This window comes from Barbus barbus, assembly GCF_936440315.1.
Source record: "Barbus barbus genome assembly, chromosome: 23".
Taxonomy (NCBI): Eukaryota; Metazoa; Chordata; class Actinopteri; order Cypriniformes; family Cyprinidae; genus Barbus; species Barbus barbus.
This window is the reverse complement of record NC_136751.1, coordinates 2,108,923-2,126,101: the sequence shown is the minus strand read 5'-3', so window position 1 is coordinate 2,126,101 and position 17,179 is coordinate 2,108,923. Positions and strand designations below refer to the sequence as shown.

The window sequence follows — 17,179 nt, the reverse complement described above, 5'->3', positions numbered from 1 at the left end:
TTTCGAGCTCTGATTATGTTAAGCGTGTGTGAATGTGTAGATGACCGGTGTGTTTGTTCGTATGATAGGAGCGGTGGCTATCGCAGAATTCATCGCTGATAGTCCGAGGCTCATCCGGCTGGACATGCGGGAGAATGAAATTAAAACCGGAGGCCTCATGGCTCTCACGCTCGCCTTTAAAGTCAACACATCACTGCTCCGACTCGACCTGGACCGAGAGCCCAAGAAAGAGACGGTGAGTGTTTGTTAAATGGGAAGGGGAAAGGGTTTCGCTTCATATAAGTTCAAACTGCATGTATTTACGTTCATTCTACTGCTGCAACACTAACAGGTCACAACATGGTTTTTATTCGGACGTTACTTTGCATTGTCATTAGATTAGTTTAATGATCCTTCTTGATCTCACAACATACAACGTGCGTGAAAGTGTTAGGACAGATAAGACCTTTTTAATGGAGTGTCTGATTTAAACTTAAATCGCAAAAATAACATTAGATATATTAAGTTAAAGAGTTTAAAATCAGAAATGCTCATTGAAGCCTTCATATATTTAAATGTTTTTAAGATACATGCTGTTCTTTTGAACTTTCTGTTCTTTGACGAATCCTAAAGAATTAAATGTATAACTTTCCACAAAAATATGAAGCTGTTTTCAACACGGATCATAATCAGAAATGTATCTTGAGCAGCATATTACAATGATTTCATGTGACACTGAAGACTGGAGAAATGATGCTGAAAATTCAGCTTTGATCACAGAAATAAATTAGATTTTGCTATATGTTCACATCTGTTTTTACAGCTATTTTAAATCGTAATATTTCTGCATTATTGATCAAATAAATGCAGCCTTGGTGAGCAGAAGAGAATTATTTCAGAAACATTTGAAAATGTTTAACCCATACTGTATATATAGATATACATATATTTTTTCAGTAACTACACTTAATTATATACCACAGTGTTCATTACATGAATCTATGACCTTTTTATTGCATAACCGCACTGTCTATTTTTTTCTCACAGGTGAAGAGTTTCATTGAGACACAGCGCGCCCTGCTGGCAGACATTCAGAACGGCTGCAAGAAGAACTTCATCCTGGCCAAAGAGAAGGAGGAGACGGAGCAAAAGATGAGGCAGTCTTTTTCAATGGCCGAAATCGCCACGGAGGACCAAACACAGGGGGATGAAGATGCATCTGCTGAGAAAATCGAGGAAGAAAACACCGCAGGTCAGGGAGATGCAACCGATGAGGGCAGTGTATCTGACAGCCAAGAGGTCAAAGATCAAAAACCGACACTACAAGACGACTCTGACTCTGACACTGAGGATGAGGACACAGCTGAGGAGCCAGAAGCTTCTGCAAACATCACACCTCCCATACTGATTCCTGCAATAAGCGCCTGTAAGGCCGTGGCCTCGACGCCTCCTCCACCAGAGTCTCCAGCGGGAATAACAGTGACTGAAGCCAGCACTGTCCCCGGAGCCCCAGCATCTCCTGGTCGCTGCTTTTCAGTGTCTAGTCCCGGCAGAGGACACAAAATCTTTATGGTAACCCGTGTGGAAAGCCCTCCGGAGCAGCAACAGATGACTGCATTGGCGAAAGGCATCAGCGAGAGGGTGGCGGAGAGCCAAACATCCACACAAACTAATATAAAAGCACCTTTAGATGCACCATCTAACCAAACAGCATCTGAGCTCCGCACGTCAACATCACGTGCAGAAACAACACCAGCACCTGTTCAACCGCTCAACGCCTCTTCACTTGCGGATAAGCAGGAGAAAGTGAAGGAGTCTCAAACTTCACCATCAGAAATCGCACAGGAACCTGCTACGCCATTTGAACGCCAGAAGGACACCGTCCTTGCCGATCAGCAGCAGTTGACTGTAAATGCAAACACAGAAACATTACAAAATGTAAGCGAGAAGGAACAGAACTTCTGTTCTCACACGGAGCACACCCAAACAGAGCCGTCAGTTTCAGGACAATCCCGAGATGAGACGCTAAAGCCAAAAGCCAAACAGCTGCGGGAGGTTCAGCCAGGTGCTAACGGAGAAAAACAAGTGCAGTCTAATGAGCAGCAACAGGCCTCTCTGCTGCAGGAGGTCACGAGAGATCACGAACCCCTCGATGAGAAAGACTGCAGTGCTCAGACGGGATCTCCTGACCAGGTCTCCACAGAAGAAGCTGAAGGTCATCCCGCTGTGTGTACGGGACTAGCGCTGCCCAACGGACTGAAGCCAGAATTTGCCTTTCACCTGCTTGAACTCGAGGGACCCAAACCAGCCAGCTGCATTATGGAGCATGGTGAGTTACGCTGGATTACCACTGATTTTCCACTGCATCATTCCACAATATTGGAGCACATTTACATTTATTTGGATTAAATTACATTTACATTGTTCCTAAAACCTGTTCACACCAATTCTGATGTGACTATCAGACAGAAAGAGCTTTATTGTCAAGCACAAGCTTCCAGTACACAGAGCCAATAAAAAAATATGATGAGAATTAAAAATACACACATGTAAATATAAATACAAAAATAATTTGAAAAATAAAATAAATTTAATGTACAGTTGTGCTATAGATGATAGAATAGAGTTAGATGTACTAGGGTGTAGGCGGTAACAAATAAATATAAGGTTATTGCACATTTTATTGCACAATGGGGGGAACATTTAACTGTTCGTAAGGTGGATTGCCTGGGGAAAGAAACTGTTCTTGTGCCTGGCTGTCCTGGTATTTGGGGCTCTGTAGCGCCGGCCAGATGGCAAAAGTTCAAAAAGGGGATGGCTTGGATGTGAGGGATCCAGAGTGATTTTCTGAGCCCTTCTCCTCATTCTGGATGTAGACAGTTCTTGAAGGGTGGGCAGGGGGGCACCGATAATCCTCTCGGCAGATATTTTCTCTAGGGATGTAACGGTTCAAGTTACTCACAATTCTGTTTATATCACGTTTTTACAGTCACTGTTTCTGTACGGTTCAGTATGTGCTATGTTTAGGGAAAAAAATACCATATTGTCAAATAAAAATGAAGAAAATAAGAACAAATAATCTAATTACAAGCAACAGCACAAATAAATACAACAGAGCAAAGATTCCAATAAAATAAACTGTGCTTTTCAGGTTTTTAAGGTAGGTCTAACACTAGTTTTTAGGTACAGAAATTGAATAAAGTAATCAAATGTAAAATAAAATTGCATATTTGATTTATTAGAGCCCGATGCCCTGACCGATATGTGTTTTTGGGCCCGATACCGATATTATGGAGGTTTAAAAAAAAGTCTGATATCGATATTTCAGCCGATATTCTTTGTGTTTATATTATAGTAGAGTACCAGTCAAAAGATTGGACACATTTCCCATTCGTGTGTCCAAACTTTAGACTGGTACTGTATATAGAATACAGTATATACTCAACCTTAAAAGCACATCAGTTCTACACGGACCGCAAGCGCTGTGATTGATCTGCTATAATAATAAGTTTGTTCATTTGAAGATTCATCAGGCTGATTCAAACTAATAATGCCTGAATTTGTGAGTCTCTCCGAGTGATTCATGAACTAGCTCATAATTTTTATTCAGAAATGCTAATTTAGTTAAAGATTCGTCAAGCCAATTCAAACCGATAACACCTGAGTTTGTGAGTCTTTCTGAGACTATGCAGAAAATGATTGTGTGTGTGTGTTTCAGTGAGCGTGACAGCAGAGCTGAGCTGTGGGCAGGATTTAGAGGAGCTTCTCCTTGATGCCAGTCTGGACACCAGCAGAGATGCACCGTAATGCTGTAACCAAGGTAATGCAAGGAAATTCCCATGTTTATGAAGGAATTCCTGGAATAATAACTTAATGTGCTTTTAAGTAAGTCTGGTAGGTTGAGTTAACCCGTCTTTGTCTCTTCTCAGGATCCACACATGCAGAGTGAATCAGAAGGGCCGGTTTGTTCTCGCCACACGGCATCCGCTCATATTCCTCGGGTCTCTTTCAGTCTTTCTCATGTCTTTTCCACTAATTTTCCAATCGTTGCATCAGAACACAGAGGACTCATCTTCCCTCCAGTGTCCAACTTTGATTGAAATTAGGAAAACCCCTCTGCGATTCAAACATTTGCTGTAAAGTTGTATGTTCTCACAGTTACCAAAGACGCACATGCGGAGAAACACACACGCACTCGCTAACCGCCAACCTTCTTCTGTTCCTCGCCGTTACGCTGTCGACTGTGGCGCCTCACAGCAGTGCTGCTCTCCGCCGCCCCCTGGTGGACTGGAGGTTGTAATGCAGGACAGAGACTAACCGGCTGGAACATGCAAAGACATTTCATTGGTTTTGGCTATCCGATATGGTCAAGTGGGCAGACGTTGTTTCGCAAGAGCATCGTTGCGAGTCTCTGTGTGTTTGTCATTATTAGTGTCTCGTTAATACAATATAAGACTTGAGATCTGCATTCCGTTGGTTCCTGCTACTCAGGAATCGGTCAAAACACCCACTTCTGATCTGAGATCTCACCAGGTTCCCTTCATCAACCAGCACTTCTGAAAGCCTCTGAAACCTACGTGGAACAATTTAGCGAGTCATCTGAATGATTCGGACATCGACGAATGAACGAGCTGTACCATTTTCACTCTCTCTTACTATCTCAAACACTCATTCTGTCTTCCATCGGTAAAACCCTGTCACCGTACGTACCCATCCGAAGACAGGACAAGACACGTTTGCCTTTAAACCTCTTTATTCTGGCTGCTTGGCTGAATCAGTTTGTATTTATTTTAAACAACCCGAGTCTGTTGTGATTTTTTTTTTTTTTCTCTTCATGTTCCCCATCTTTTTTTTAAGCTGTTGTTGTGGGATTTCCCTCTTTGGTGTATATTTTCAGATTCTATAAAGAGCAAATATTAAGTTTAAAGTTTTCCTATTTTGATTGGTGGGGGTTTGGGAAAGGGGCGGGGCTCTGTGGATTGATTTATATAAATAGGGCTGGAGCTCTGGGAGAGTATATAATGTAAATCGGGCGTGAAACGAGGCAGAGCACAAGACTTCATGAAGAAAACACTACGCTTGTGTGAAGCTACTGCCGCTGGAGACACTAGAGACTACACTTTACCTCGAGAGAAGTCGCCGTCGTCAGACAAACGTGTGATTCTAGGGCAAACGAGAAGCGAGGCTTGAGCTGATCAGTGTAGTACTTTCCACCTTTCCAGCCTCTGTGGTTGGTGCTTTTCAGTTTCTCTCTCTCTCTCTCTTTAGCGTCTGGTTGATGTCGACTCTGGCGTCTATCTGCCAGGCTTCAGAGAAGCTTTGCCTCTACATCCAGATTGTCTTTGACTTCGAAACCAACACTTCTGTGCTGCCCCCCAACCCGATGTTTGTAATGCTTTATTTTTAGTAATTTTTAAAATTACCTGTTAAATTAATCAAACTGTACTGGTAAACACAAAGAGATGTGTATGACTTTTCCCTCTCAAATAAATGCATGTAATGACAAAAACAGCATGTGTGCTTTTTATAAAACAGCTTTCTTAGGATTTATACTTGACATAGTTTTTTTTATACCATTCAGCATGAATTATTTAAAAAGTGACTTTACCTGCCTTATTTTTTTAACTTAAGAGTGGATGAAACCCTTTTGAGCTTGAATGTGCAAGACGTTCTAGTTATTCTAGTTTTTTTTTTTTTTTTTCTAATGAAAACTATGAAGAAAATTCCCTTTAACTCTCAGAATATGAGTAAATTTAGGCCTACGGTTTTAGAAAATAGAAAAATGAATGTCATTTAATTTGAGGTTAAAGTGAACCATTTTTAAAACCATAATGTTAGATAATGAAGTGTTGAGGATCTTTGTTGTTTGCACAGGTGGAAGCCCCTGGTTTGCATGAAAGCAAGCGGTGCTTCAGGTGGTCTGGTATGTTACACACCCTCAGATGTATGCAAACACTATCAAACGGCCCTGCCGCAGGAGAGCAATCTGTTTGAGATTACCAGGCTTCTGTTCAAACCCTGACCACAACAACACACCCTTCTGCTACATCTCTTACAATTATACTGAGCTTCTGGGACATATTTTAAATCATCGTTTCTTCATTATGTTAAAGCCATTCAGTCATGCAGTATTTGGTATATTGGGTGGGATTTTCAAGGTATTTGACTGTTGGAGCTTATTATTATAAATCTACTTTGATGGAATTTCCATGTAATCCTCAGGGACTCGCTCTTACATGAGAACAGAGAGACCTCAGATGTGTAGACCATAGATAGACAGGCTGTTCGTGTTAAAATTCCTCAATTAATTCAGTGTAATTCTTGCAGTCTCTTTGTAATTATTTGTGACATTTACTAGCAGTTGCAGCATTGTTCCTTTAAAAAAAATAATAATAATTATAGATATACACTATAAATGTTTTCAAAGCTGTGTATAAAATAGATTATTGGTTTTTCAAGAAAATACTATTTACTTTCTTGTAAGGTCAAATTCTCACAATACTAGCTGTTAATTACAACTTTTGTCTCAAACTCCTAATTTGCTGCTTATTAATATTTAGTAAGGTAGTTGTTAATTTTAGGTATGGGTAGAGGTTAAGGGACCTAAAATATGGTCATTCACAATAACACAACTAATAAACAGCCAATATGTGTGCTAGTAATAGTGAGAATCGGTCCTTAAAATAAAGTATGAAAAAAGTTAAATTGCAGTTACTATTCTTAGTGAAATTTCATTTCTGAGAAAATCCTACATTCAATTTTATTTCAGTGTAGTCTCCGATATTTGTTCTTCATCCACTGTTCTTTAAAAGTCAGCTTTTGTTGCTCAAAGCAGGACCGAACAGAACTTGTACATTGCCTCCTGTTAGTCATTAAGATCAGAGTATTGCAGTCATTTTCCACAATTACTGATCAACTTCACAACTTGCCGGGTAAATGTTAAATGTGAAGCGTGTTTTTAGGTCCGTCGCAGTGTTTTGATTGTGGCCTGCTGTTGGTTTAGTGCTTTAAAGAGCCTCTCGCTCGTCAAACTCAATGTGACGTGTTAGCCTTGTGTTCTCTGTCAGAGCTGTGTGAGGATTCCCTCAGGCGCAGAGAGAGTTAAACCGAGCCACAGCCTTTCATGTGAATTCCCTTCGTGGACATTTTTTCCTGCATATCAGTTGGAGCTGTGAATGCAGGCCGTGAGAATGTGAGGTGAGCTGCTGCGCTCCTTCAGAAGATCCTCACATGACCGGTCGCTCACTCTTTCATCTCATGCTGCTCTGAAGACCCTCCTGTAGCGCTCAGGACGTCCTAAACAGGTAAAAAAATGTATATTCTTGATTTATACACCAGCTTGAGTGAGAAATGTTGTGGTTTTACAATATAGCGTTATTTTAACTGCACAAATACGTGGAAGATATGACTTTTCCCTCAGAATACTCATTTTATTTTATTTTTTTTTAATATATCCCAGTTTTGACTTTTTTGTTCTCAGAATGCTGAGTTTGCATCTTGCAATTGTCACACTTTTTTCCCCCGGAATTATTTTAACTTCAAACAAGTTGTAAAAATTAAAATACTATAGGAAAAAGTTTTGAGCCTTGATGTAGATTATTATATTTAATATTATATTTTCATAATTGTTGATTTTCATTGCATTATTATTATTATAAGTGATTGTGTCTATCTATCTAGTAAGAAATTATAACAATATGTGACTCTGGAGCACAAAAGCAGTCTTCAGTCGCTGGGGTATATTTGTAGCAACAGCCAACAATACACTGTATGGCTCAAAATTATCCATTTTTCTTTTATGCCAAAAAATCATTAGGAAATAAAGTAAAGATCATGTTACATAAAGATATTTAGCAAATTTCCTATCGTAAATATATCAAAACTTTATTTTTGATTAGTAATATGCCTTGCGCTTCATTTTCTCAATATTTATTTTTTTTGCACCCAAGCATATTTATTCAGCTTTCAGATGATATATAAATCTCAATTAAAAGAAAATGACCCTTATGACTGGTTTTGTGGTCCAGGGTCATATTATTGAAATCAGCAAAAAATTAAAGTATAGATGTGAGGGCAATTAAGCATGTGTTTAATTGCCATAACAACAATGTCACAAACCTTACTCGTATATTTTTGATGTATGTGAACCTCCTGCTCTGTTCAGCACTGAATAAATCCAGCAGCTTATTAGTGGCAGTTAATATAAGTGTTAATACCTGTTTAATCCAGCGTAAAGGCTTTACCGTCTCTCCATCCATTCCAGGCTATAAGCACATAATAATTAAAGCTACATTAGCTGTTGTACCGTCTCTTGCTGCTTTAGTGTGTTTTTCTCCATGCAGTCCAGGGTTTGTATTGTAGTTCAGGTTGGAGCGTCTCCAGAAGAGCGTTCCGGTGATCCGTACAGTCTGAATGCGCTGAAGTCCTGATAGAGGTCATGGCAACCGAGCCTCATCTTTGACACTTAGTATTCAGCTCGACTCTCTACAGCAAACCCCTCCACATTCACACCAGAGAAATAAACACATTCTTCCTTCTGTACGTTTGACTGAACCAGGGTGATTTAACCTGAAAAATCCTTGTGATGGTGGAGATCATCATGAGTTACGTTCACTGATAATATTTCATAATCAAGTCATTTGTGTTTTAATCATTTGTTTAGAATCAGATTTGTGAATGAATCTCTATCAATCTAATCTAAGAGCCCAATTTATTACATTCTCTTGCAATTGTGAAGAAAACCAAGTTTGAATTGCGAGTTCATATCACTCAATTCTGACTTTTATTTTTTCCTTAAATTTTTTCTCAGAATTGAAAGTTTATATTTCCCCCCTCCTCGGAATTTCGGGTTTATTTTCTTGGAAAATTCTCAGTTAGGTCTTCCTCTGAATTTGAAATAAATAAATAAAAAAAGTCCAAATTCTGAGTTTACATCTAGCAATTTAACCTTTTTTTCTTATCTTTTTTTCTCTAAATTCTGATATTATATCTCACAATGCTGTTTTTTTCTGCATTTTCAGTTTAAATTGAATTCAGAGTAAGAAAATAAAAAATGCTCAGAGTTGTTCTGAATTTTTAATTTTTTTTATTGCAGTTCTGAGTTTGCATCTTGTGATTTTGACTTTTTCCCTTTACAAATCAAGTTTACAAGTTTTTTGTCACGATTAAGATTTTTTTTTTTTTTTTGAGTTTATATTTTGCAATTCCTTCTCAGAATTAAAAAAAAAAAAAAAGTCAGAATTGTGAGAGGAATTCTGAGTTTACATCTTGCAGTTCTGCCTTCTTTCCTCTAGTAGTAGTAACTTTATTCATCCCCTTGGGGAAATTTAGTTTCAGTGAGGTTTCTCACAAAGACAAAACAACATAAATTTCACAGTACTTATAAAAATAAAATAAAACAACACTGAATGAGACCTGCTCATTTAGAGAAGGGGCGAAGAAGAAGAAACACACATAAATGTCACTGCCTGTGATATAAAAGATTGTTTCCCCTATTTAAAACAACACCAGTATTTTAAATCTTCTACCTGAAGGCAAAAGCTCAAACTCATTATGCAGTGGGTACCTATTATCAGATATAATTTTCATAGCTTTACCAAGACATCTAGTCTGATGAATTTGTTGTAAACCCATCACAGGGATACCAGTAATTGACTCGCAGTACTTAAAATGTTCCTGAACACACTCTTTTGTTCCACCGTAACATTCCCGAACCAGCAAATAATACAAAAGGTCAATACACTTTCAATAAAGAGTTATACAACACCTTTAACAATGGAGGGATTACACTAAACGACACCATCTTCCTAAGGTAATAGTCTTTGCTGACCCTTTTTTCTCACAGTGTCAGTACATTTATCCCACCTCAATTTGTGATCTACAACAACTCCAAGGTATTTATACTCTTCTACCCTTTAATAATCGTTGAGGACTCTTTCCTAAACTCAATACACATTTCTTTAGCTTTTGAAACATTTAACTTGAGATTTCATGCATCACACCAAGAAACACATTTGGAATCTTTACTTTTTGTAATTTTGATTTTTCCCCCCTCTTTACAAATCAAGTTAAAAGTTTACAAGTTTACACGATTTTTACTCTCACTTTTTTTTTTTTTTTTTTTAAGTTTACATTTTGCAATTCTGACTTTATTTCTTTGGACTTTGTACTTTTTTTAAGAATTCTGAGTTTACGTCTTGCAGTTCTGACTTTTTTCCCTCTAAATTACAAAATTACAAGTTTGACTCTTTTTATTGTAATTCTGATTTTTTTCCGTTTACATTTTGACTTTTTTTTTTTTTAGTTTACATTTTGCAATTTCTTCTCAGAATTCCTCTCTCAATTGTGCCTTTTTCCCTCTGAATTCTGAGTTTAAATCTCGCAATTATTCCATTTTCTTGGAATTCGGAGTTTACATTTCGCAATCTTCTCAAAATTCAGTGTCAAAAGAGAATGCACCAGTGAAGAAATTTTACAGACACTCCTGGATTTAACAGTGACTTTAAAATATACCATTGCTTGTTATTGTGCAGGTGCGATGGCGAGGATATACGGCTCTTCTCACATGTGCGTGCTGGTCTTAACCTTGGGCTTTCTGGTCTTTGAGATTGTGGTCGGCCAAATTTGCAGATCTCTCCTCATCGCGGTGGACAGCTTCCATACGCTCTATGTTTTCATAAATCTGGCTCTATCTGCAATAAAGCATTATTCTAATTCTCCCTGCTCACCTGATACCTCCACGGCTGCCGGCCCATCCCATCCAAACCTCTCTTCTACAGGAGGTCCGAGTCCACCGTATGCTGAGGACTACAGAAGGATGCGTCTCAAACCCTTCGGCATCCTGATCTCAGCTCTGCTCATGGCATCTCAGTGTGTCTCCATTAGTCTGGAGATTCTCACACATCTTGTCCAGCCAGAACCCATTCAACACCCACTCCTGTCCATTGTGGTTGGAGGAACGAGTCTGATATTCAATGTACTTGTATTGTCCTGGAGAAGAAGCAGCAGCAGAGGGATTGATGAAGCTGCTGATGGGATCAGTAAGAGTCTGATGCGAAATGACCCTCATTCTACATCAGAACGCAAAGGTGTGTTTGAACAGAACCATCTATTATGTGTGGAATACTTGTTTCTGATTGGTCAGTCGAGCCATTCAGCTTGAAGATAATATACAGATAAAATTGTTGTTTAACAAATTTGGAGTGCAACAGCTGGGTACCTGAAGTTAAAACTCATTCATTTCCTCCTTAAGGGAATTGATTTTGAACAATGCACTCCACACCATGAAAGACAGACATACTGTGAGCAATTAGTTTGTTAGTCAATGATATATGCTTTGCTGAAGCCATCCGTTTGCATTATTTCAACTTATTTTTTAAAATAATTCTATTCAGCGAAGGACTTCCTGGTGAAAAACTACATTACCCATGATGCTGCACAGAAATCTCCAACAGTCAGAGGACTGGGACTAAATTCTTGTCTAAATAGGCATATTTTGCAATAAACGTAACGTGTCTAATCAGCATATTTAAATGAATAGTTGTATTTCTCCATTGTTTTTAATCTGATTATGTTGTTCACAATGCCTCTTGGGATTGTAGTTCGTTCTCTCTCAAAATCCCTATGGGGAAAAATGAATGCAAAAAAATACCTTTGAAAAAGTGTGTTTGTTTGTTTGTTTGTTTGTTTGTTTGTTTTTGATGGAAATGAGCAAATAACCATTTCCATTAGGTAATGATAATATACTTCAATGGACACTTTCCTCTTCAGTATGATGAATTCGTATTCTGTGGCCTCTGTAGTTTACTATGAACAGTAATGTTAAAGAATAAGTTTACTTCCAGAGTAAAAATGTAATGATAATGTACTCACGACCCCCATGTCATCCAAGATGTTCATGTCTTTCTTTCTTCAGTCGCAAATAAATGAAGTTTTTTGAAGAAAACATTCCAGGACTTTTCTCCATATAGTGGACTTCAATGGTGGCCAGCGATTTGAACATCAAAATTCAGTTTCAGTGCAGCTTCAAAGAGCTCTACATGATCCCAGCCGAGGAATAAGGGCCTTATCTAATGAAACGATTGTTCATTTTCCGAAAACAAATCATATTTATACACTTTTTAAGCACAAATGCTTGGCTTGCTCTAGCTCTGCGATGCACGTCTTCACACAGAACGTAATCCTGTTGGAAAGGTCTTTGTACTTCGGTTAAAAACTCCTTTTCTCCTCCAACTTTAAAATCATGGGACATCGTTGTTGTACCTTTTTTGTAAAGGGCCGTTTCCTTTTTCTGCATGTTCGCTTTATAAACACTGGGTCGGTGCTTCGCCTGCATCACGTGTGAACTTTCCAACATCAGATAATAAAGACACGCATCGCAGAGCTAGAGCAAGCTAAGCATTTGTGCTTAAAAAGTCTAATGTAGAGCTCTTTGAAGCTGCACTGAAACTGCATTTTGACGTTAAAATCGTTGGTCGCCATTGAAGTCCACTATATGGAGAAAAGTCCTGGAAGAAACTTAATTTCTTTGTGACTGAAGAAAGAAAGACATGAACATCCTGGATGACATGGGGGTGAGTAAGTTTGTACTCTGTAACTCTGGAAGTGGACTTATCCTTTAAGCATCTGCTGCAGAGGATCTTGATGATCATTGTGTTGTAGGAGGTGCTCTCCAGGATGACGCACTGATGTTCTGCAACCCGGAAGCATCTAGTGTTCTGGATCCAGATCAAGGCTGTCAGGACGGCTCTGCTGAGCTAACAAATCCCAGCATCTCTGATCCAGTTCAGTCCAGTCACGCTCAAATGTCCATTTCCAGGATTGGTGGAAGTTCTCAGGAAATCATTCAGCATTCAGAGCAACGTCCAGAAGAACGACGTCACTCCACCTGCACCGAGCTCACCGGTGAGAGCATGTTCATTTAAAGACGATACAAAAATACAGTAAAAACTGTAATATTATGAAATATTATTCAAATGTAAAATAGCTGTGTTGTGCTCTGTGAATATGTCTCTAATGTATTTCTGTGATCTGCAGCTGTATTTTCAGCATCATTAGTCTTCAGTGTCACATGATCTTCAGAAATCATAATAATATACTGATTTAAGAAACATTTCTGATTATTATCAATGTTGAAAACTGTTGTGCTGCACAATATTTTCATTTTAAGATCATGAAGATCACGTGATCATGAAGACTGGAGTAATGATGCTGAAAATACAGCTTTGATAACAGAAATAAATTACAGTTTATAATGGAAAACAGCTATTTTAAATTGTAATAATATTTCACAGTCTTACTATTTTTAACTGTATTTTTTATAAAAAATGAAGCATTGATAAGCAGAAGAAACTTCTATCAAAAGCATTAAAAAATATAATTATTTCAAACTTTTGACGAGTATATGTATAGAGATGTTCAGTAACACTTTAGAATAGGGAACAGTTATTCACTATTAACTACGACTCTTCCCTCAAACTCCTAATTTGCTGCTTATTAATAATTAGTAAGGTAGTTGTTAAGTTTAGGTATTAGTTAGGATTAGGGATGTAGAATAAGGCATTAACATGTGCTTAATTACTATAATAAATGGCTAATATTCTAGTAATATGCATGCTAATAACAACTAGTTAAGAGACCCTAAAATAAAGTGTTACCAGATGTACTATGATCCCTAAATCTCAACATGCCACATATATAATTTGTTAATTTGTAACCCGACAGTTTCCCAGTGTGCTCCTGGAAGATCCGGGTTCAGACGGCAGCAGCTGGGATCCATGATCAGTGTGATCCAGGATCTTCTGAGTTCAGTCCTGATTTTGAGTAATGGTCTGGTTCTCCTGCTGTCTGCAGCGCACTGCCATCGGCTTCACTCCGACTGTCACCTCCTGGTCTATCTGGACGCAGGTTTTTCCTCAGTCTGTGTGCTGGTTTTGTTCTCCACGGCCCTGCCGAGGCTGCGGCGCTACGGGCTGCTGGTGCTGCAGGCGACGCCGCTGCATCTCTCTGTCGCTCAGGTGCGGCTGAGGCTCGCTGGAGTCCCAGGTGTGCTGTCGGTTCACGAGCTGCATGTGTGGCAGCTGTCGGAGGCGCTGGTGGTGGCCTCGCTGCACGTTCACTGTCCGGCCGGGATGAACGCAGTGCAGTGTGCGGATCTGATGGGGAGGATCACAGCAGTGCTGAACGCTTTCGGCATCAAGCACTGCACCGTGCAGCCGGAGTTCATCCGGAGCGAAGCCGCGGCCCGTGGCGGCTCGACCTGCAGGTTGCGCTGTGGGCAGGAGTGTGAGGAGAAGCTCTGCTGCTCCCCTCAAGTGGAAGAAACCAGCTGTCCCAAGACAGAGAGTCCTGTTTGTGTCCAGGAGGAGGAATCCTGCTCTCCAGCGCCACACAGTGTTGATCAGATTAGAGATGTGGTTATTGAGAACACGTACCTGTGATGATTTAAAGGGGTTAGGATGCACATTTTCCACAAGTTGATATGTGACCCTGGTGCACAAAACCAGTCATAAGGGTAAATTTTTTGAAATTGAGATTTATACATCAAGCTTTCCATTGATGTATGGTTTGTTATGATCGGACAATATTTGTCTGAGATACAACTATTTGAAAATCTGGAATCTGAGGGAGCAAAAAAATCTAAATATTGAGAAAATCCCCTTTAAAGTTGTTCAAATGAAGTTCTTAGCAATGCATATTACTAATCAAAAATTAAGTTTAGATTTATTTATGGTTGGAAATTTACAAAATATCTTCATGGAGCATGATCTTTACTTAATATCCTAATGATTTTTGGCATAAAAGAAAAATGTATAATTTTGACCCATACAATGTATTTTTGGTTATTGCTACAAATATACCCCAGCGACTTAAGACTGGTTTTGTGCTCCAGGGACACGTGTGATTCTTGAAAAACACTGTTTTTTCATGCACCTGTCAAGTTTGAGTTTTGGCTTTTTGGTTTTTCATAAAGTCCTTTTCTTTTTCTCAGACTAGTGGGAAAAAAACCCACCCAAAAGGCACTGTTGGGTGTTTTATTTTAGTTTTTTTTAATAACACTTTATCTATTTGTCAATATTTCCATTACAATACATGTTTTTTTTTTTATATAGAGTTTTTTTTCTCCTTCACTGAGCCATAAATCTCCACTTCAGTTGCACTTGCACACACCAAACCTTACATTTTTATTCCTGTCTGGATCCTGTAATTTTTTATGAAAGGATTTGTTCGTATATAATTTCCTTTTTTGTATACAACATTTTATTCCCCCCAGAATTGTGAAAATATATTCTTTTCTGTCTGTACTTTCTGAATTAAGAATTTTGAAACTGACTTCATCCAATATTTAGATTTTTGTAGAAATCATTGCAAATTAGTGCATATTTCATTAAATAATGCATCCTTTGCATATTTAAACCTCAAAAAATGAAAAACTTGCGCTTGGTCGCACATGTAACATGATTTCAATCAATAATAGAATCCATCATCCAAATAGAAACCAAATAAATTTGCTGTGTTCAATACATACAGTATGCATTAAATGGTTATTTATATACGGAAATATACATGACTGTAGTGGCAGAAGAAAGCAGTGTAGATGTTGTGAGAAAAACGAGTAAAACTTCACAGTATACTGCTATGTTTTCTCTCCTCCACCATATTTAAAGTTTATGTCTTGCCCAACTTGAAATCTCGGGTATCAATAGAATAGAATATATATCTATATAATGTACTCAGGTATATTATCCCAGTTGGAAATACAACTTATTTGACAAAGTAACTCAGATATCTCCTAGTAAAAAAAAATGAAAAAGTAATGAGTATGTAACTCACGTTACTTGTAATGCATTATTCCCAGCACTGCTGACAGCACTGTAAGTACTGTACATGACAGAGATTCCAGCAATGCATGTTTATATATGCAAAAAACCCAAGGGAGAACACTGATTTATTCAGAGCAGAAGCAATGAGAGTACAGTCTGCACACTATCTCCTGCATGCCTTCTGTCATCTAATTCAGTTTTTTAGCAGTTAAATGGAGTTTATTTGTACAAGCGTCCACCTTCATCTAGTGCTTTATGTGTCTTTTTTGCTGTCAAATCTTTATTGATTTTTATGAAGTAAGCATAATAACTTTTATATTTTAAGATCAACACTTACTGGACTGAAACAGCTTAGGTTTACTTGATTATCCAGACTTTTTTTTGTTGTTTTATAGCAAAATCATGTTCAAATGTGAGTAACAAGGAGCGTTTATTTGTTCATCTCTCAATCATCACTGCATTGCATTGCATTATGTTTTGAGAGTGATGACTAAAATTTCATCAGAATTTCATATCGTTTTGTCCAAATAAATATCAGCATCTGCACCAAATTGCATATTTTTCTTAGTTTGGGCAGTGTTTTATTATTACTATTATTTTTTTAATTGTCTTTAAAAAAACTGTTAAATTTCAAGATGTTTTTTGTGAGTATTACTGTACATGCTTTACAGAGTTCAAATGTATGGACGAAATGCCCCTGAGAATAATTTTTTATTAATATTTATTTTATAATGCATGTTTAAATATATTCTATTTCATCATGTTTGTATTTTGGATAAATGGATGGCATGCATTTTATATAAGAAATGCCTTTATGAACATAAAATGTGCCTTTAAAATGAATTCCAGGAAGAAAGTATTGAAAAATGTATACTGTTGTGAAGTTTGAAACACTGAGCAAACAAAATGCAATACACCTCAGAGGCCTTCTTATACTAATAAACTGTATTTAAAACACATGCATTAACTTTAGTTATGAAATTAGAAAAACAGGAATGTGATCACAGCTGTTCAGAGAGGTCAGATATTGATGAATTTCCTATAGTTCATAACAAAAGTCACCTTAGAAAGTGTGGCACCAGCTGCAAACCAACTCATGCGAGGTCATGCCTACAGTTTCAGTCTTTATTAGTTATTACTGATATCTGAGTGGTAATGTTTGCTGTTGTGCCTTTTCTAATTAAAGGTGAGAAATATGCATGCTTTCGTGAAGTCATCTAGGGTGCATTACTAATGTTGCATGACAAAAATGAGTAATGTGCCCTAGATGATAAAAAATAGGCACTACTAAATGATTTTGGATTGCAATGTTGTACATTGATGCTCTGACTTCGAAGTATGCAAATAATCAACTACTAATCCGTTTCTATAAGAATAAG

General features: G+C 38.0%; 2 protein-coding genes across 2 annotated transcripts in view; both read left to right on the top strand.

Annotated features, from left to right (window-relative positions):
• Positions 1 to 5,484, top strand: part of LOC306843117 (protein phosphatase 1 regulatory subunit 37-like) — a 41,993-nt gene extending 36,509 nt beyond the window's left edge. The window contains exons 11-14 of the mRNA XM_079374403.1: positions 69 to 235; positions 1,027 to 2,308; positions 3,698 to 3,799; positions 3,909 to 5,484. Coding sequence (XP_079230529.1) covers positions 69 to 235; positions 1,027 to 2,308; positions 3,698 to 3,786 — 1,538 coding nt within the window. The 3' untranslated portion in view covers positions 3,787 to 3,799; positions 3,909 to 5,484. The remainder of the gene's footprint in view (positions 1 to 68; positions 236 to 1,026; positions 2,309 to 3,697; positions 3,800 to 3,908) is intronic.
• Positions 5,485 to 7,144: 1,660 nt separating this feature from the next.
• LOC306843121 (uncharacterized protein) lies at positions 7,145 to 16,348 on the top strand. The gene is made up of 4 exons (XM_079374407.1): positions 7,145 to 7,283; positions 10,512 to 11,066; positions 12,640 to 12,882; positions 13,702 to 16,348. Exons 2-4 carry the CDS (start codon positions 10,517 to 10,519, stop codon positions 14,415 to 14,417), a joined length of 1,509 nt encoding a protein of 502 aa, XP_079230533.1. The 5' UTR covers positions 7,145 to 7,283; positions 10,512 to 10,516; the 3' UTR covers positions 14,418 to 16,348.
• Positions 16,349 to 17,179: the final 831 nt, after the last annotated feature.

Excerpts from the sequence above, each read along its gene's own strand:
- LOC306843121 (XM_079374407.1), top strand. The coding sequence starts at position 10,517 with ATGGCGAGGATATACGGCTCTTCTCACATGTGCGTGCTGGTCTTAACC. Across the intron at positions 11,067-12,639 it reads TTCTACATCAGAACGCAAAG|GAGGTGCTCTCCAGGATGAC; the intron begins GTGTGTTTGAAC and ends ATTGTGTTGTAG. Across the intron at positions 12,883-13,701 it reads CACCTGCACCGAGCTCACCG|TTTCCCAGTGTGCTCCTGGA; the intron begins GTGAGAGCATGT and ends GTAACCCGACAG.